At 50.7% G+C, this 21,178-nt stretch overlaps 1 protein-coding gene across 3 annotated transcripts in view; it reads right to left on the bottom strand.

Moving 5' to 3' along the window:
- The window catches only part of CELSR2 (cadherin EGF LAG seven-pass G-type receptor 2), a 56,006-nt gene extending 37,665 nt beyond the window's left edge, over positions 1–18,341 (bottom strand). For 2 of the 3 annotated variants that reach the window (XM_056819168.1, XM_056819170.1), the window contains exons 1-2: positions 14,200–18,341; positions 1,741–2,388 (exon numbers count right to left, since the gene is read on the bottom strand). In XM_056819168.1, the coding sequence (XP_056675146.1) occupies positions 1,741–2,388; positions 14,200–17,527 (3,976 nt within the window). In that variant the 5' untranslated portion in view covers positions 17,528–18,341. The remainder of the gene's footprint in view (positions 1–1,740; positions 2,389–14,199) is intronic. The other variant, XM_056819169.1, reaches the window with a different exon arrangement.
- Between the last annotated feature and the right edge of the window lie 2,837 nt (positions 18,342–21,178).

Below are 21,178 nucleotides of genomic sequence, written 5' to 3'. Positions count from 1 at the left end.
GTCAAACTAGAATGATAGCTGTTCCTTGAATTTGCCATGCTTCGCACCTGAAAAGCACTCTTTCTTCACCTTTGACTTTCAAAACCTTTCTCTTCCTTCAAGGCTTACTTAGCTCCCTTGTGAAGCCCTCCATGATCCCTTAGACTTAAATGATCTCTCTTCAGAAATTCCTAGTCTGTCAGAATTTCCTTTGTCTCTACCACTCCGGACCTTATACCGTATGTCTTCATACCTGTCATATTCCTTCTCAATCCATCTCCAACCCACAAGACCGTAAGCTCCTGGAGGCAGGGGTTGTTTCAATATGAATGTGTATTCATACTGCCTATCAGCGCCTTTCTAAAGTGAAAAACAATATAATTTGATCTGCTTTCCAACTCCCACAGTTCTTTCTCTGGAGGTGGAGAGCATTCTTTGTCATAAGTCCTTCAGAATTGTCCTGGATCATTGTATTACTGAGAGTAACAAAGTCAATCTGAGCTGAGCATGCCACAAAATTGCTGTTACTGTGTACATACAATGTTCTCCTGGTTCTGTTTATTGCATTCTATCAGTTTATGTAGGTCTTTCTGAAATCATCATGTTCAATATTTCTTAAGAGCACAATAGTATTCCATCACCATCATATTTCTGAGGAGTTTAGCCATCCCCCAACTGATGGACATCTCCTTAATTTCCAATTCTTGGCCACCACAAAAAAAGCCGCACAAGGGCCTTTCAAACAGTAGCCACTTAATAAATACTGAATTGAATGCTGCCACTTAATAACTGTGTAACCATAGGCAAATCAGACTCACTTCATCTCTCGGAGACAGTGTAACTAGAATAAGAACTCTTGCCTCACTTTCCTCCCATGGATGTTGTGACAAATACAGAGATAGATGTACTTTATTATGTGCCCTGGAGCCTGATTCTACTGGGAAGGGCCCCACCTGCCCTACTCACCACTTACTGAGCTGCCCTACAGTAAGCTCTGCTTTCATTCCCAAAATCCCCTTCCAGTCTCCCATTTGCACCCCACCCCCGCCAGTATTCCCTCTCCTCTCTCATCATGGACATGGACATTCCTTCAGTTCCCCTTTCCATCCCCAACCCCTCCCTAGCACCACTCCTCCAACACTCAATATTGCCCATACCTTTTTCACTTCCACCATTTCCCCAATTTCTGTCCCTCTGCCACTTACCATCTCTACTTGTCCTATTTTCTTCTCCCCCCTCCCCCCAAACCTTCTTAGTATCTTAGTATCTAAGGCAGAAGAGCGGCAAGAACCGGGCAACTAAGATTCAGTGACTTCCCCAGGGTCACACTGCTAAGAATTATCTGATTGGAAGCCAAGTCCTCCAGATGCCAGGCCTATCCTGTTCTATCCTCTGTTCCCTAGCTGCTCCCTTTTCCTCACACTTTCCCATCAATGGGCATGCCCTCCCACTTACAAATCCCTTCATCCAGTAACCCTCTCTCATCCACTCTACTCCTAATGTCGCCCCTTCATGAGCATTCATTCCCATCCCACCCACCCTCAGTTGGCATCTCCCTTCCTTGGAAACCACTTTCTCCGATATATATTCCCCTCCACTTCCATTCCCTTCCCCCATTGCTGGCATTCCCTTCCACTGCCAACCCATCCCCCACCTTTCTCATCCAAAAGCATTGGCCTCCACACTCCAAGGCTGTGCATTCCTGACACTCTTACACACCCACACCCCACCCATCAACCCCCTCCCCCCCAGCCTCCTCACCAGTGAAGCCCTCCCTGCAGAGGCAGGTGTAACCGCCTTCACGGCTGCGGCAGCGCCCATGAGGGCCACAGGGCCGGGAGTAGCAGAGGTCCACCTCGGTCTCGCAGTAGTCTCCTGTGAAGCCTGGCGGGCAGCGGCAGCGGAGGCCCCCGACAGGGTGAATGGGACGGAAGAGCACAGAAGCTGAGGCGATAAAGGGCGCCGAGGAGTCGAAGCGTAGCACAGACACGCAGCGCATGTAGTTCTCACAGGGCTCCCTCAAGCAGATGTTGTCATCGAAAGGCAGCACGCGCTGCGCTGAGATGGCCGCCAGCAAGCTGCGGTTGAGGTAGAGGCGCTCCTGCAAGTCCTCAGAGGGCACAAAAGGAGGCCCACCGCCTGGCCCCGGCGGCCGTCCCACCGACAAGCTCACATTGAGGATGTGCGCGCCCGGCGCATCTGTGTCCCGCTGCACATTGAAAACCACCACGTGGTCCGGTGGCGTGGCTAGTGTGGCAGCCACACCGCGGATGAAGAGTCCCAACAGCGGGGACAAGAAGCGCTCTGGAGACATGTCCTGCAGGCGCAGCGTGATGCTGTGCGTGAGCATCTCGTCTGTGATGATGGTCACCCGCAGCACGCACTGGGCGCTCACGCTGTGTGCGCCATCTGCGGAGCAAGACGAAAGGGATCAGTGTACTGGGATCATTGTCTCCCCGGCAGGGAAAGGTGGAAAGTGGAAAGATCCCCAGACTTCGAGGAGGCTAGGGAATGAGGTTGGGTGGTGACATTGAGAGAGTCAGGGCTGGGAACCCCTCCCCCCAACTGCCCACATGCCTGAGGCAACGCGCATGCGCATGAGCCCATAGCTCCCACTGTCCGAGGAGATGGAGCATGCTGGGCAGGTGGCATCTCACTTCTCAGAATGAATGGGTTCCCACAAAGTTGAATCAATATTTCTCATAAATTAAATCCAATTTTAAGGGTCTTTTCACTGACTACCCTCCATACCTGGCCCTCTGCCTTCCTCCTCTCCTATCTTCCTTTCCTTCCTTTAGGACTCACTTTAAATCCCACATTCTGCAAGAGATTCCCATCCCTGACTTGTAGTGCCAACCCTTCTGAGATTACCTTTCTTTTTACATAGCTTACATCCTCCATGGACACACCCATTCCCGCCCGTTTACAGGTTGTCCACCCAGTTAGAATAAGCTTCCTTTCCTTTGGAATGTGAGCTTCCCTCTCCCCATTAGAATGAGCTTCCCCGTTTGTAAGCTTCCACCCATTGGAATGTGAACTTCCGCCTTTAGAATGGGAGCTTCCTCTCATTAGCATAGAAGCCTCCCACTTTAGGATGAGCTTCCTCTTCTCCCAATCAGAATAGGAGTTCCTCCCTGAATTCGAATGTGATTTTCCTGCCCTTCTCCCTACTTAGAATGTGCCCTTGAGAACGGTGCCCATTTTTTGTCATTCTTCCTCCATCTAGCACTAAGCCCAGGGCAGGTTAGAGTAAGCCCCTATTAAATGCTCTTTGGCTGACTGGTTGACAAGCATGCCAGGGAAGGAGGCTTCTTAAACACAATGATAAGACTTTTTAGTAAAGTAAATTTTAACCTTTTTAGCACCTCCACTCCTTCCAATTTAGCTTTTGCACAGATCAAACACTCCCAGCATTCCAGGGTGTTGTGACCCACAAGCTTTGTGTGAAACTTTCTTCTTGTTCTGCTGTGTAAATACCAATAATAATGGCATTTATAACTGTATAGTAAGGTAGCTCATGGAAAATAGATGTTTTAATATCAGGAATATTTTGACATAGGGTACTTTAGGGTTCGCAAAACATTTTGAGCTCTTTTGGGGGTTGGGGCTCAGTCAGCAAGCACACATTAAGCATGCACTTTGTGCCAGAAACTGAACTAAGTGCTAGATCTTCATTTTTACAAATAAGGAAACTGGGACAGCTAGATAGCAGAGTGGATAGAGAGCCAGGCCTGGAGATGGGAGGTCCTGGGTTTAAATCTGACCTCAGACACTTCTTAGCTGTATGATCCTGGGCAAGTCATTTAGCTTTGCTGCTCTTCTGTCTTAGAATTGATACTAAGAAGGTGAGGGTTTAGGAAAACAAAGAGGAAACTAAGGCTATCAGAGGATATTGAAATGTTTCTGTTTGTTCATGAACACACAAAAAGACAATTTAACAGAAAAAAACTTTAAGGCACTATACAAGGCCTGTTCCAGAAGTCTTAGTTCAGATACTATCTCCAGCTTCTCTATGAAGCCTTCTCTGATCCCCTAAACTAAAAGTGTTCTCTCCACTAATACTTTTGAAACAGCTTCTGTTAGTAAATCTAACATTTGCTAATTGGCATTTATTTGGCTCCGTGAATTCACCAGTGTAAGGAATTCCCCTTCTGCTAATGCAGGAGGACATCAGCTCTGCCCTTTAGAGGTACCTGGAGTCTCTGAGAAGTTAATATCTTGGCCAGAAGGACAGTGCCAGTTAGTATCAGGGGTGGTACTTGGGGTCTACGACTCCCTGACCCAGGCTGGATTTCCAATCATTCACCGTACCAACATGCTGTCTCCATCATTCCCATAGATCTCTCTGGATTGAACAAGCCCCACTGAGGACACTTGATTCATGAAAAAGCTAAATGAATGGGAGAATGTTGAAATTTATTTTCCAAACAAATCTTACTATAGAATTCCTTTAAGAAGTCTGCTTTCCTAGGGCACTTGAAATGTAAACTGATTCAATTTGTAAAAACTCCTGTGTTTGCCCAACTTTTCAGGAATTCACTTATTATATAAAGGGAAGTCCAACCTGCATGGCTAGTTAGCTGTGGGACAGATTTCTAGTTCTGTTTCCCTAATTGCCTTATTTTGTGTGTATGATCTGTCTCTCCCAGAAGAACTGAGCCCATCTAGAGGAACAGCGGCCTTGCCTCTTCCTTCTTCTGTATCTCCTCAAGAAGCTCCAAAATGGAGATAGCTGAGTACAGGAGATTAACAGAGAGCTCCCAGCCTCTCCTCAATATCCTCAGTTTCTTCATGCCCTCCACCCCCAACCCAGACTAGGCAAGCGGAAGGACTGGATGGGACAATGGGGAGCTCCAGCTTTGGAGGCAGTTCCCTAACCTGCTTCTCCTTGGGCCCCTATAGCTGCCTGGAAGCAGGACTTCCATCCCCATGGCAACTGCCCCAACACAAAACATTCCTCCCACCCAGCTCCTTGTATCTTCTGGGAACTCAGCTCCAGCCCCACCCCAGGGAACCCAGAACAAACCTTCTTTAGCTGGGTGCTGGGTGGGGAGGGGAGATGATTCTCTCTCCTTGTCTCTCTGTCTCTCCATCTCTGTATCTCTCTCTCTCTCTCTCTCTCTCTCTCTCTGTGTCTCTCTGTGTCTCTCTGTGTCTCTGTCCCTATCTCTGTGTCTCTCTGTGTCTTTGTCTCTGTCTCTCTGTCTATCTCTGTCTCTCTTTCTGTCTGTCTGTCTCTCTGTTTCTCTCTCTCTCTCTGTTTCTCTCTGTTTCTCTCTCTGTCTCTGTCTCTCTCTCCTTCTCTCTGTCTCTCCTTCTCTCTGTCTCTCTGTCTCTCTCTCTCTCTGTCTCTGTTTCTGTCTCTCTCTCTCTCTCTCTCTCTGTCTCTGTCTCTGTCTCTCTGTCTCTGTCTCTGTCTCTCTGTCTCTCTCTCTCTCTCTCTTCTGTAGGATGAGTGATAGTTGAGTTGGGCTGTGGGGAAGGAGGAGCCAGACACTCAAAGGGGCTCTGGACCCAGACAATCCTTAGTACAAAAGCGCTCTAGGATGGGACCCTTGCCAGGTCTCCCCCACCCCCAAGAAATCTTTGCTAGAGGCTTCTCGAAGTACTCTTCCCACAGACACAGGCACAGATACAGACACAGACATCCCTTGTGCCTGAAAGTATTTGAGTCTGTTACATTGGCATGCCCAACTTCACACACTCCCCCCCAACTGACTTACAAACACTTGCTTGGGGATGGGTGTTCAGAAACATAGTCACACACCCAACTACCTCTACAGAATGGGCTGCTGACCTGGAAATAGAAAGAGGAAGCCCTAGTCATGTTATAACCATCTCCCACCCACATTGTTTCTGACTCTTTGTAACCCTATTTGAGGTTTTCTTGGCAGAGATACTGGGGTGATTTAACATTTTCTTGTCCAGCTCATTTGACAGATGAGGAAACTGAGGCAAAGAGGGTGAAATGATTTGCCCAAAATCACACAGCCAAGGGCTTAGAGGTCACATTTGAACTCAGGTCTTCCTGACTCCAGGCCTGGGACTGTATCCACTGTGCTCCTTAGCTGCACTGCCTCCACAACGAGAGAGAGGTAATAAGAGGGATGGAGAGTTAGCCTGGGAGAGCCAAGAAGAACTGAGTTCAAGCCTCAGCTCTGTCACATACCCTGGGCAGGTCATGTCCTCCCTCTGTGTTCTAGATGACTATCTAAGGCTGCATTGCAGAGAAGGTGTCAAGGTGCATTGGTCCTTACCCAGAATTCCAGTGCCACTGCAGTCATAAAACCAGTCCCTATCCCTATCCCTAGAGGCTTCCCCTGCCCCCCATCTCTACCACCCCTTATTTAAGACCAAACTCAAATGTCACCCCTTCCATGAAGACTTCCTTGACTTCCCAGTCAGTAAAGAGCCTTAATTCCATCCTACCTCATCCCCTAGTTTAAAAAAAAATCCCCTAGAGCCCAAGAATCTAGAACTCAGAATCAACAACCTAAGTTCAAATCCTGTTTCTGACCCTCCGAGAGCTGTGTGTCATGGACAAGTCACAACCTATCTGAGCCTCAGTTTTCTCATTTGAAAAATGGAGTTAATAATCCTAGTATCTATTTCATGGGTTTATGATGAGTCTTAGATGAGATCATTTATGTAATATGCTTTGCAAACTTCAAAAGCTCAAAGTAAATGCCAGTTATTCATATTATGCAATTATCCTGTATCATTCTGTACCACGGTTATTTGTGTGTGCATTTTGGTAGGTTGTGAGCTCCATGAAGGCCAGGTCTACTCTTCGTTTCTCAACACCCAACATTCTCTGCCTTTCATAGGGTCTGAACACAATGGGAAGACAACTGGACAGATTCAGAGAAGGCCAAGCAAGATGGCCAGAGCAGTGGAAGCCAAGCCCTACGAGGGTCAGTGGAACACTATGATTTGGGGGATGAGCAGCAGATCTAGAGCGGGAACTCAGATTGAAATTCTAGTTTTGCTACTTACTCCCTGTCTAACTAACAAGACGTAGCTTCCCCATCTGTATAATGGCACCTGGGCAGTTTGTTGGCACAAGGGATAGAGTGCTAGACTTAAAGTCAGGAAGATCCGAGGTCAAATCTGGCATCAGATATTTACCAATTGTGTGAGCCTGGACAAATACGTTACTTAACTTCTGTTTGCCTCAGTTTCCTCATCTGTAAAATGGGATATTAATAGCAACTCCACCTTTCGAGGTTTGGGGGAGAATCATTTGAGAAAACTATAAAGCACTTAGGTGCCTGGCACATAGTATGTACTATATGAATGTAAGCTATTATTATTATTAAAATGAGGGTGCTGAACTAACTGATCCCTTTAGGCTTAGGAAGGATTAAAGGGATAGAAGTTGGTACAGATTTAGGTTTCCCAGTAAAGAAGTGGTACTGTCCTTCAATGTGCTTGCTGTTGTGGGGACATCTAGGTAGATTGAGAGTCCTGGATTCAAATCTGATCCCAGACATTTCCTAGCTGTGTGACCCTGGACAAGTCATTTAACCCCCACTGCCTAGCCCTTACCTCTCTTTTGCCTTGGAACCAATACTTGTATTTGATTCTAAGACCGAAGGTAAGGGTTAAGAAAAACAAAAAGGAACCAGCATGAGGAAGGAGGAAGAGAAGGAAAGAGCAAAGAGGGGAACAGTCTAGATCTAGAACGAGCCCAAATGCATAGACATTTGAATTCCACTCTGGATGCACACACAGTCTTGCTCAGCCAGACGCGAGGCTCTTCTGTAAAAGGAAGGAGTTGAAGTAGATGATTTCTAAAGCCACTTTCCACTCAAAATCTGATGATCTTACATGGAGCCAGATGCCCCGCCATTAACTCTTACTCCTTGTGATCACCCCGAAAGGACTAGGTGCTCTGGCCAAGCAAATTCTGAACCACCCTCTACCACTGACAAATAAGTGCTTGGTCTGGAATCAAAGACAATGCTGGGCTCAATTTCTGCCTCGGTTACTAACTCACCCATGTGACTCTGGGCAAGTTATTCCAGCGCTCTGGGCCCTGATTTTCCACATCTATTAAATGAGGATCTTGGACTAAAAGACCTCTATAGCCCTTTTTAGCTCTGAATCTCCGATCCCAGGACCTCCCAGCCTCTAAATAGGCCACTCTCCCCGACCTGAAATGCCCTCCTGCCCTCCCTCTCCTACATACTCATCTATGAATTCCCCATCTTCCTGACCCTTCCCAAAGCTCCGGGAACCCCAGATGAACCCCTTCTGGCTTGGGGATCCTCTGTTACTGTTGCTGTTCAGTCATGGCCCCTTTTGGGGTTTTCTTTCCAAAGACACTGGAGTGGTCTGCCATTTCCTTCTCCAGCTCATTTGACAGATGAGGAAACTGAGGCAAACAGGGTGAAGTGGCTCACCCAGCTAGTAAGGGTCTGAGGCCACATTTGAGCTCAGCTCTTCCTGATTCCAGACCCAACACTCCATTCACTGAGCCTCTCAGCTGCCCTGAAATTCTCCATTACACAGCAATAAATATCTTGCACATAAGGAATGGAGAATCAGGAGATTCACATTCAAGTGCAGTGAACTTATACTGCCCAAACTTAATAAAGCCTTGTTCAATTGAATTGTTATTAATAACAGCGCGCCCATTTCTGCTTGTGAAGCACTTTCCCTCATAACAGTCCAATGAGATCATGATGATGATCCCATTTACATAACACTTTAGGCTTAACAAACACTTCCCTGGCCTAACCTGGGAAGTAGCAAAGGTACATTTACCTCCGTCTTACCAATGAGGAAACAGGTTCAAAGAGGGCGAGGGACTTGCCCAAAGTGGCCGTGTTAAAGTCAGAACTTGAATGCTGCTTCTCTTGACTTTAAGTCCAATGTTTTTCTCTATAGAATTTGTATTCGGCCAATAAGTCAATAGTATTTATTAAGCACTTACCATATGCTATGCACTGGGTGATGTTTGAGGAGGGGGGGAAGGAAGGAAGGAAAGAAGGAAGGGAGGGAGGGAGGGAGGAAGGGAGGGAGGGAGGGAGGGAGGAAGGAAGGGAGGAAGGAAGGAAGGAAGGAAGGAAGGAAGGAAGGAAGGAAGGAAGGAAGGAAGGAAGGAAGGAAGGAAGGAAGGAAGGAAGGAAGGAAGGAAGGAAGGAAGGAAGGAAGGAAGGAAGGAAGGAAGGAAGGAAGGAAATAAACATTTATATAGAACTTACTATATGCCAGGCCCTGTGCTTGGAACTTGGCAAAAATGATATCATTCAACCCACACAACAACCCCAGAAAGCAGGTGCTTTAATTATCCCCTCTTTACAGTTGAGGGAACAGAGGCAAACAGAAGTTAAGTGACTTGCCCAGGGTCATACAACTACCTAGTAAGTATCTGTGGCTGTATTTGAACTCAGATCTTCCTGACTCCAGGCATAGGGTTTTATCCACTTTGACATTAAGGCAAGAATTCAGTTCCTGCCTTCAAAGAGCTCCAGGAAGTAGGTGCTTTAATTATCCCCTCTTTACAGTTGAGGAAACAGAGGCAAACAGAAGTTAAGTGACTTGCCCAGGGTCATACAACTACCTAGTAAGTGTCTGTGGCTGTATTTGAACTCAGATTTTCCTGACTCCCGACCCAGGGATTTATCCACTTTGACAGTAAGGCAAGAATTCAGTTCCTGCCTTCAAAGAGCTCCAGGAAGTAGGTGCTTTAATTATCCCCTCTTTACAGTTGAGGAAACAGAGGCAAACAGAAGTTAAGTGACTTGCCCAGGGTCATATAACTACCTAGTAAGTATCTGTGGCTGTATTTGAACTCAGATCTTCCTGACTCCAGGCCCAGGGATTTATCCACTTTGACAGTAAGGCAAGAATTCAGTTCCTGCCTTAAAAGAGCTCCAGGAAGTAGGTGCTTTAATTATCCCCTCTTTACAGTTGAGGAAACAGAGGCAAACAGAAGTTAAGTGACTTGCCCAGGGTCATAGAACTACCTAGTAAGTGTCTGTGGCTGTATTTGAACTCAGATCTTCCTGACTCCAGACCCAGGGTTTTATCCACTTTGACATTAAGGCAAGAATTCAGTTCCTTCCTTCAAAGAGCTCACATTTGAATGGGGCAGAGAATGCACACAAAATAGAAAGTATATAAAGTACAAGAAGAAGATAATTTCAGAAGGAAGGCATTAGGCACTACCAGTAGGGGAACTCAATTATTTCTATTTGTTTTCATTTCACTTGTGATGTTAAGGGCCCTTTAAACAAAGGCACATTTTCTCCTCCTTCCTTATTCCCTCTACACAGAATCTAGCTCTCAGTTATTCACACAAGAGAACTGAGTTTAAGAAAGTGTCTGGCTGATCACATGGAACATAGTTGAAAGGGAAGACTTAACACTTAGCCCTGGTGATAAATGTGTCTCCCTCCACCTCTCCTCTCTGTATCCCGGGAAGTCAGATTTCCCCACTCCAGGGAGGGAATCTAAGGCCTAGCCTCCTGCCCTGCCCCCCCCCTCCCATCCTGGACATCTGTGTCTGTCTCCAGATTCTAGTCTGTCCTTCTCCCCTGCTCCACCCTGTTGCTTTCCATCTGGTCTTCCATTTGCAGCCACCTGTCCTACTCTGCTCTCTTTTCTCCTTCCTTCCTTCCTCAGGGCCACCCCATCCTGTTATCTTCCCGGAAACAAAGGTCTCTCCACTTAGGTACTGAGGAAGTAGGGGTGTGTGAGAATGACTGCCCAGTAGGGAGGACAGCCAGAGCCTGAGCTATCAGGGAACTGGGGAGAGGGGAAGGGTTAGGACAGAAGACAGCTCTCCCCTTTTCCCACCCTCTAAGATGGGGATGGGAGAAGGCTATGGGCAGAAAACACTTGCAGAACTCAGCCCCCCCCAACCCCCCCCAAATATCCCCTCATTACTCAGAGATGGCCCTAGGGCAATAGTTATCGAAGAAACCTCACAGATCCCAAACTGTTCCTCTGTCAAATACTGGAAACAGAATCCAGTACAGAAATATTCAGAGAGAAGTAGATATGGGACACTAAATAGGAAGTACTCTATGTCCGGGGTGGGGTGGGGGGGTGGAAGGCAAGGAAAGAGAGAAAAGAGGGGAAGGAAAAATAAAGGAAGGAGGGAGGAAAGGGAGAGAAAGAAGAGAGGAGAGAGGGTGAGAGGAAGGAAAAAGACAAGAGAGAGTGGAGAAACACAGAAGAGAAAAAATAAAGAGAGAGGGAGAGAAAGGAGGAAAAAAAGAAGAGAGAGAAAGAAAGGAGGGAGAGGGAAAGAGAGAAATCGATCGATCGGACTAAGGCAAGATCATTAGGAGCGAAGTTGGGGCCATATCAGCTCTGGGGAAAATGAAAGGGAGGGAGAGAGACAAAGAGAGATAGAAAGACAGAAGTAGGGAATCTATACAGAGGGACAAAGAGACACATGGAAAGAAACAAAGAGACAAGGGAAGAGAGACTTAGAGAGGTAAAAAGAGAAAAGAAACAGAATGAAAGCTAGTGATGGAGAAAGAGATAAAAGAAATTGAAACAGAACAAGCCCGAAAAATCAAGCCGAAGAAAGGCAGAGAGATCCACAGCCTGGGAGGGTAAGGGGGGAAGGGAGGACTGGAAAGCAACAAGGGCAAGAGAAAGTGAAAAAGAAGAGACAAAGAATGGGAGAAGAGAGACAAAGGTCTAGGGGCAGCAACCGGCTTCCCCCTCCTCAGCCTAATGCTTAACTTTGGGGTTGCCATAGTGATTGCCTCCAAGGGTCAGAGCCTGGGGGAGAGGGTGGGGTTCTGAATCTGGGGGAGGGGCAGGGGTGGGACCACGAGGCGCCTCTGAATTCCCTCACCACTTAATTCTTTGAGAGAACCAGGGCATCACAAGGGCATGAAAAACTGTGCCCTGGCAAGGGATGAAAGAGCTGGAGGTACCCTTCCGGGATTTCATTCCCTCCGTTTCCACTTCAGTGCACCCCTGTCTCCTTGTGCCCCTGCTCCAGGGGAAGAGACACAGCCCTTACCCTGGCTCTAGCACAGTTCCCAAACCCAAGGACTAGACTCAGTAGCCTCCAGGGTACCTACTAACTCTTGGGAGCCCCAGGCTTCCAAACCCTGGCTCCAGAAAGAGCCTAGCTCCATACCTAGAACCTAGGGACACTTAACCCTTTTTGGTGTCATGGATCCTCTCCAGTCTAGCAAAACCTACGGATTCCACAGAATAATGTTTTCAGATTCATAGAATAAAATACATCAGATCACAAAAGAAACCAATTACTGAGATATAGTTATCAAAATAGTTTCTAAAAATTCATTCTCTAAGATAAGAGTCCTTCTCTTGAGGGAGGAGAAACTAAGAGAACAAGCAAGGCAGGGGCTCTCTCCCCAAGGTCTCCCACTAATCGCTTCAGTTCCACAGGACTCAGTTTCCTCACCTGCAGAATGGGGGTGTGGAATAAGAAGTTCTCTGATAATCTTACCAGCTCTTACACTCTATAATTCTCTCAGTTACTGCTCCTAGCTATGTCCCAAGTAAACCTGTCCCTTGGCAAAACCTGTGGGACATCTGTCCAGATAAACAGCCCCTTCTCTGGCCAGACCCATTGGTGGGGAGAGCGGAGGCCCAGTGTTCACCTCCTTTCTGGCCTCTCACTCCAGGCTGCCTTTCTGGGAGGACTCCACATGGAGGTGAGCAGATGGTATACTTCTTCTGTCCCTAGCGGTTGCTGCCAAATGAGCTCTTTCTAGCCTTCCTCCCACCCTAGACAAATCCGAAGTCTCATCTGTTCCCCATCTTGGCAGGGGGGAATCTTAGGTCTTCAGCTTCTGGGTCCATCTCCCCCATCAACCCCAACTCTGTTAAACAAGAGGGTATTCTCTAGCAGAAGAGGAGAATGCCCTCCACTCAGCCCCCAGGGGAGTCTGCAGGCCGTACTGCTCTGGCGGGCACCAGGAATGCCTCAGCCTGGGTCCTGGCCAGATCTCTCTCTGCCTCTGTCTGTCTGTCTGTCTCTCACACTACTCTAAAAGGTAAGGAAGAGATCCCTTTCCTCCATATACTGGAAGCCCCTTCTCCATCCAGATCCCCTAAACTCGCTTTCTTTTGAGGATGGGGAGGGAGAATAGATCTGTCAGAATCCAACTTTCTGCTGGAAGAAAGGGAAGGTTTGATTTCCTGGGATGAGAGAGAAAGACAGATAGAGAGGCAGAGGCAGAGGCAGAGAGAGAGTGTGTACTTGGGGGGGGGGGGACAGGCCCAAAGAGTCCAGGGGGCCCCAGCCACTGCCTGCCTACTCTGCCCCCCCTGCCCCCCAGGACCCCAAACCCCAGCCTGTGACAGTGGGGTTTGTTTGGGCAGAGACAATGAGCTCTGGGCTCACTTCCTGCAGGGAGCTCCAGAGGGGGGGAGCAGCCCCAGCTCTTTCAGCCTAGAGGGGGAAAGAATGTACTAGACAAAGTCCCCGTCAGTCTCCTGCTCAGCCTAGAGAGACAGGGGGCCAGAAGGGGCTGGACTCCAGGGTCCTGACCTTCCTGTGTGCCCCCTCCCCCTCCACATACACAGAGCAGCTTTGGCCCTAGTTACTAGATGAGCTCACAGAAGCCTCTTGGGGCAGGGACCTGGGGGAGACGGTCAGTGCTGTAGGGATATGTGTGAGAGGGAAACCTGGATCTCCTCTGGGCTGCCCAAAACAGACTGGCCAGAAGGGACAATTGAAACCCACTCCTGCCTTTGTCACGCCACCTAAGCCCATCTGCCCACTGGAGTCTCCCTCACCACTGGTGGGGGTTTTTCCCTTCAGTTTCTTGGCAGCTGTGCCCAAGGCAAAAATTCCAACCCTACCCCCCTCCACAACCCAGAGCAGGGAGGGAAGAAGGGAGGCAGGGGCATCCAACCGCAACAGCCCAGCCCAAGCTGTGGGGCAGAAGGCTGAAAGTATGAGCAGCTAGGATTCCTGGGGTCTTTTCCCAGGCCAGTCTGGCCCTCCCTTGGCCTCAGTGACCTCCCACCCAGGGCAGAGGAATGAATGGGACATACTCCCTGCACTTGGGGGGTCTATCTGCCAGCCCCCCTCTCCAATACTGCTTCATCACTTTCCCAGTCTCCTCCTCCAGCACCCCAGAAATAGACTCCTCCCACAACCAGCCTCCATCCCAGACCTGCCCCCAAACTCCCCTGAGACTTCCTCAGGGCCCCTCCCAAGCTCTAGGGGGACCACACAGCACTTCTCCATCACGTACCCTCAACCCTTACCTGTCACAGACACACTCATGATGGCCTCCAGGGGTCGGTTGTTGTCCAGCGCCTTGCTCAGCCTCAGTTCCCCCGTGGAGGCGTTCAGCAGCACCAAGCTTAGCTCATTCCCACGCTCAAAGCTATAGCTCAACGTGTCAGAGACATCGGGGTCATGGGCTGGCACCCGGCCAATAGCACCCCCAGGAAAGCTACTGGAGCGGTTGGTGACGTAGTTGTTGAAGAGGATCTCAAAGTTGCCCAGGACAGGGGGGTTGTCGTTGCGGTCAAGGAGACGGACGTGGACAGTAGCCCGGCTCACCAGTGGGGCCGAGGTGGCCTGGATCACGAGGATGTACTCTGCCCGAGTCTCATAGTCTAGGTCCACCAAGGCAGTTAACTCCCCTGAAAAGATATCTAGCTGGAAGACCTCAGGGATGTTACCCTCCACAATCTGGTACATGATCTGGGCATTGGTGCCCTCATCTGGGTCTGTGGCTGTGACTCGGGCCACAGCCAAGCCAATAGGGCTATTCTCTTCCACAAACACATCAAACTCATCTTGTTCAAAAACAGGTGGGTTGTCATTTACGTCCAGGACAGTCACCATCACCTCCACTGGGGTCCGGGCTGGAGGGACACCCTTGTCCACTGCAAATGCCCGTAGGACGTACTGGGCTACGTTCTCCCTGTCTAACCTCCGAAGTGTGCGCACTATGCCTGATGTGGACTCGACTATGAAGTCACCATCCCCATCGTCCCCGCCTTGAAAGGTGTAGAAAACTCTTCCGTTCAATCCCGAATCCCGGTCCGTGGCTGAAATCTGCAAGACGCTCGTGAAGGGGGGCACATCCTCATAGATGCTGCCTTGATAGGAGTCACGCAGAAACTGGGGGGCATTATCGTTGACATCATTGACTAGGATTTCCAAGTAGGTGGTGTCTGACTTCTGGGGAATGCCATTGTCCCGGGCAGTAATGGCCAGAGTGTAGGAAACCTGGTCCTCATAGTCCAGCTCAGCCTGGGTAGTGACAGCCCCCGTGTCTCCATCAATGCGGAACTGGGGTATGCTATCCTCCATGAAATAGGTGATGCGGGCATTCTCACCCGTGTCTTCATCGGTGGCACTGATCAGGACCACAGTGGTGCCTGCTGGTCTGTCCTCATTGACGTTGACGGTGTAGTGGGAGCTCTGGAACACTGGGCGGTGGGTGTTGGCATCGGTGACATTCACCACAACTTGGGCTGTGTCCTGGCGTGTGCCATCTGAAGCGGTGACGGCCAGTACGTACTGTCGCTCCAACTTGTAGTCGAGGGGCAGTGCCAGAGAAACCAGCCCCCCGCCGCTCTGGCTGGTGATGGAGAATCGGTTTCGAGTATTGCCACTAGCGATCTGGTAAGTGATGACACTATGAGCATCTCGGTCCACAGCTGACACTGTCACTACGCTGGTACCCACGGCTGCATCCTCATTCAGGCGCACGGCATACTCCGGCTGAGTGAAGGTGGGGTTGTTGTCATTGACATCGAGGATGGTTACGCTGACGCTGGCAGAGGCTGTCAGTGGTGGTGTGCCATGGTCCCTTGCCTCCACTCCAAAACTGTAGAAGTCCACCTCCTCCCGGTCCAGCTCAGCAGCCACAGATATCCACCCTGTACCATTATTGATGGTAAAAGGAAAGTCGGGTCCTACCCCAGCCAATCGGTACTCCAAACGGGCATTGTCCCCTGCATCCGCATCAATGGCCTGGACATGGAGGACCAGATACCCCAGTGGGACGCTCTCTAGAACCGTGGCCTGGAAGGGGGTGCTGACGAATATGGGGGCATTGTCGTTGATGTCTAGGACTTGCACTGTTACCAGGCCTGAGACATTGGAGAGCGGGGGACGGCCCCCATCCTGGGCCCGAATCCGGAGGGTATATTCCTTGGCTGTCTCATAGTCGAGGGGGCTCACTACATCCAGTGCTCCTGTCTGAGCATCCAAGTAAAACTGGCCACGAGCATTGCCACTCATGATGCTATAGTGGACCAGAGCGTTGCTGCCCTTGTCGCGGTCTGTGGCTGTGACTCGAAGCACAGGGGCACCGGGTGTCACATCTTCCCTCACCTGGACCACATAGCGCTTCTCACTAAACTGGGGGGCATTATCGTTGTCATCCTCCACAGACAGACACACAGCTGCTGTGGCACTCCGGGGCCCAGGATCCCGACCCTGGTCACTTGCCTCTACAGTTAGTTGGTACGATTCCACAGTTTCTCGGTCCACGGGGCCCCGGGTGCGAATCACACCAGAACGGGGATCAATCTCAAAGACCTCAGGAGGGGATCCTCCAGGCCCCTCTACCAGACGATAGAGGATGTTGGCATTTGGAGGGGCATCACCATCTGTGGCTCGAACCGTAAGTACTTCATAGCCTACTTCCAGGTTTTCCCTCAAACTCTCCTTGTACTCAGACTGCTCAAAGACGGGGTTGTGGTCATTGGTGTCGGTCACTGTGATGGTCAGTGTGGCCAGGGCACTTCGCCGAGGTGTGCCATGGTCCTGGGCAGTAACCCTGAAGACATGAGTACTCTTGGTTTCCCGATCAAGTTCCTCAGCAGTAGTCACAGCACCAGTGGCTGGGTTCAAGGAGAAGAACTGGTTGGATCTGCTATCAAAGAGGGCATCCATGGTATACTCTAGCCGCCCTGCTTCACCCTCATCTGGGTCCACAGCCCTCAGTGATGCCACAGGGGTGCCCACAGGCTGGTTCTCAGGCACAGTGGCCTGATAGACAGGCGACTGGAATTGGGGGGCTGTGTTCACATTGCGTTTCCTTCGACTTCCTGGAAGATCCCCAGCCATCCACTTCTCGACCCAGTGGCCCTGAGCCCATGCCACCCTGCAGAGTTGGCACTGCAGCTGTGGTACCTGGATGCACTGATGCCCTGGGGGTAGGGTCAGCTTGCCCTGTGGGGAGATGTGGCCTCGGGCACCCAGCAGGCGGCAGCTCCAGGGACAGCCTCTGGGTGCTGGCGGCAGGGGAATGTGAGCCCCAGGCTCTGGGCACCAGGCCCTCCTGCCCCTAAACCTCTCCAGGGGTACCAGGCGGCTAGTCAGCTCCGGTCCCCTGGCCCGGCAGCGGCTTGTGTGTAGCCAGTGGCCCTCATTCCCCGCTGGACAGAACCAGTGCTGGGGAATGCAGAGGTGTGGAGAGCTCAGGTCCAGGGCTTCCAGAGAACGGCAGGGCGATGGGGCCAGGGCGAAGCTCCCGGGGCCCAGCGATAGCAACAGCAGCAGTAGCAATAGCAGCAGCCGCGGCGGCAGCAGCAGCAGGAGGGGGGCGCGGGCGACCCGGCCCCGCATCTCTCCCTCCTCCCGGCCGGGTCAGCGGCGGCGGCGGCTCCTCCTCCGGCTCCTCCCGGCCCCGCCGCGCCGCATGCCCGGGCCGGGGGCACCTGATTCCCGGGACCTTCCTGTGTGCGCTCCCTCAGGGGCCCCGGCCTCAGCGGATCCCCTGCGCCCTAGAGTTTCCTCGCTCACCTCTGGCCTGATCTTCCCTCTGCGGCTCCTGAGTCCCTGCAACTGCTCGGAATCCTTCCGGCACCCCTAGTCCTCCCACACCCCAGCCCCACCTCAAGCCCTGCCCAGAGCCCCAGTGGGGGCTCCCAGGGCCGCCTCCAAGCTCCCCTTACTCTCCCGAACCCCGCTCTGTCTTGGAGCTTTGCCCTGCGTCTCCGGATCTTTGCCTCTGAGCCCCCGAAACTCCCACCTGCGTCCTCGGTTCTCACCTGTACCTCCGGGGTTCTCCCACAGGATTCCCGATCCCTGCGCCTGGATCTTCGGGTCTCCCTATTGAGCCCCCAGGGGCTCCCCCACACCGCCCGCAGCCCGGGATCTGTCCCTGTGCACCCCCACCTCCGCCTTCCCCCTCCCCCTCCAGATCCTGCCCAGGGCTACTCCATCTCCCACCTGCGCCTCCAGATCGCCCCCCGGGGCCCCTGGAACTCCTTCTCTAGAGCCCTGGCAGTAGCTCCGAGACCCTCACTCTCTCCTTGCGCCCCCGGCCGGCTCTCCCTTTTGGCACCGGGCCCCCAGCGCTCGCCTCGCCTCCCCGGCGGTGAGCTCTGCAGAGCAGCAGCGGCTGCGGGCGGCTCATTACCATAGACCTGCTCCTCTCCTATGCGACTCTTAAAGCGGCGACGCCAGGCCCGAGCGGGCTAGAGTGGGCCCTCCCCTAGCCCTAGCTCCCAGCCCACTCCCCCTCCCCTGCAACTACACCCCCAGGCCCTTGCTCCATCCCAAAAATTCTGGTGCCTGGACCCTCACACCCGGGTCCTCTAACCGTTTCCTTTGTCTGGGCCACCTCATCAGGGCTCCCTAAGAGTCTATGGAGAGTTTAACAAAGAGCCAGGCCCAGGGCTAAGAATAATAATCAGAATGGCACAGCCCCAAGTTTGAAAAAGAGCTTTTAAAAATCTTTTTACATTTTCAAAACACTCTCAAACTCAGCCCAGGTCCTGGCAAAGTCCCCCACGGCACCTTGGGAACTATGTTTGCTACTAAAAACTCAGCGGGGTCATCCTTCCGGCCCTCCCCAGATTATGGGACACCCCCGCCCCAGAGGGGTGCACTGGCTCTTCAAGGATGAAACAAGCCATGCCCAAGTCAGAGAGACAGACAGACAGACCGCGAGGGGGGGGGAGGGAGGGAGGGAGGGAAAAAGTAACAGGGAGAGGGAGGGAGGGAGACAGAGAGGAGGAGAGAAAGGGAGGGAGAGAGACACAGAGAGGGGGGAGAGAGAGAAAGAGGTGGGGGGAGGGAGGGGAAGAAGAAAGAGAGGAGAGAGGGGAGGAAGGAGAGAGAGAGAGGGGAGAGAGAGAGAGAGACAGAGAGAGAGAGAGAGACAGAGAGACAGAGAGACAGAGAGAGAGACAGAGACAGAGAGAGAGACAGAGACAGAGAGAGACAGAGAGACAGAGAGAGAGAGACAGAGAGAAGAGACAGAGACAGAGACAGAGAGACAGGAGACAGAGTGGGAGCTTCCTTCTCTGGGGCTCTATACAATAACAATTGAGGGGAATCTGAAGGGGGCTCCAGAACATTTTCTAGTGAAAGGAGCCTAGGACAATATAAGAGGAGAGTGGAGTTCTAATCTCACCTCCACCATTGACTTGCTGCCTGATCCTGGGCTAGTCAATTTGCTTCTCTTGGCCTTAATGAGGCTCTTCTTTCTCTAAATCCCATGATGACCTGAGTTCTAGTCCCAGCTCCACCACAAATGAACGTGATCTGTGGCTGGGCAAATGGTTTATTCTCTGGGACTTAGCTTGCACACCTGTCAAATTAAGGACTGGCTCTGTGACTTCACAGACTTAAGGAAATACAGAATAGGCAAAATTCCCAAAGTAGGTCAATTCCCCTTCTCAGCAACTTACAGTTTTGGTTACCCAGAACACCTACAGTCAGTGTATGTCATAGGCACTTCTAGAATTCACACTTGAATTCAGGTCTTCCAGACTCTGAGACCAGCTCTCTATCCAGTCACTTCTCTATTTCTTCCCTTTCTATGAAGAACTTTCTGACGGTGAAAGAGGAAAGAAAACAAAATTTGCTATTTGTGTTCAGTTGTTAATATTGTGAATTTTGGAGCTGAAAGAGAGCAATTAGTTCAACACCCGTCATTCACAGACAAAGAAACAGATCTAGAGAAATTAAATAGCTTGCTCAAGGCCACCAGATTTCTTGGTTGTTGTTCAGTTGTTTTCAGTCATGGGTTTGGGGTTTTCTTGGCAGAGACATTGGAGTGGTGTACCTTTTCCTTCTCCAGCTCATTTTACAGATGAGGAAACTGAGGCAAACAGGATGAAGTGACTTGCCCAGGGTTACACAACTAAGTGTCTGAGGTCAGATTTGAACTCATGAAGATGAGTCTTCCTGACTCCAGAACTGGCACTATCCACAGCACCACCTAGCTGCATCAATTTGTGAGTAATAGAGTCAAACTCTGGATTCCCAATCTGGTTTTTTTTTCCATATATAAGGCAGACCCTTCCCTAGAATCCATTGCCAAGCTTTAGAAATATACTTATTTGGGGGATGGACCAAATGAGCTCTGTAGAACGGAAGGATTTCTGAGTTAGGCTGTTAGAGATCACCAATCCTTCATTCCCCCCCCCCTTTATTGGGGAAACTGGGGCCTAGAGAGTGACTCACCCAAGCTCATACATCTAGAGAATGACAGCTGGAACTAGAACCCAGCTCTCCTGGATCCTCTTCTAGAGCTTTTCCAGACAACAGACCCCTGTCCTGTTAGTGTTCTTTTGATTCTGTGATTCAGAGAGATTTGGGGGCTTCATGGGCACTCTGGCCCTCACCTAATAGCCATATGTGGTATGGAGAAGGCTAGGAAATTATACCATCTGTTAATTATCCCTTGAATGGAGGTTGGGTAATTAGGACTTTCATTTTCAACAAGGTCCCAAGCAAACACATGGTAGCACTGTGGCTCTCGATTTATTTTTCTCCCTTTGTGTCTAAAAATAAGCTGCTTGGGTGGGAGAGAACAGAAACTCAGAGGAAATCGTGGGGCTGAGAGAATGACAGGCCTGGCTGTGGGCCACAGAATATGGTTTCAGAGTTTACATGTGAGGGAGGTTGGCACCAGGTAGCTATCAGCCTCTCCTCTGGCTGGACAAAGATTGGGGAATAAGGAGGAGAAAAGGAAATGAAAAGGGAAAAGAGGCTAGAGCGAGCCATTTTCCTGAAAGGGGTGCCAGGGAGAAGACAGGCAGGCTCCTTTGGCCTTGGAGAGTCAGACTTAGGACTCCTCTTCAGCATCAGAGAGTGACTCCTCCCTGATACTTTCTTTTCCTGATCTCCAAGCACGTTCTGAAAATACTTATTAATCCTCTGCCCCCTGGAGGGACAAAGACAGGTTGAACAGCTCACCCTGAGCCCCAAGGTGAGTCAACCCTGCCTCTCCCCAGTGCCATCCCTCCCTTTCCTCCCCCCTCC

This window comes from Monodelphis domestica, chromosome 2 (assembly GCF_027887165.1).
Source record: "Monodelphis domestica isolate mMonDom1 chromosome 2, mMonDom1.pri, whole genome shotgun sequence".
Lineage (NCBI taxonomy): Eukaryota > Metazoa > Chordata > Mammalia > Didelphimorphia > Didelphidae > Monodelphis > Monodelphis domestica.
Note: the sequence above shows the minus strand (reverse complement) of the source record. Positions and strands in the feature narration are given on the sequence as shown.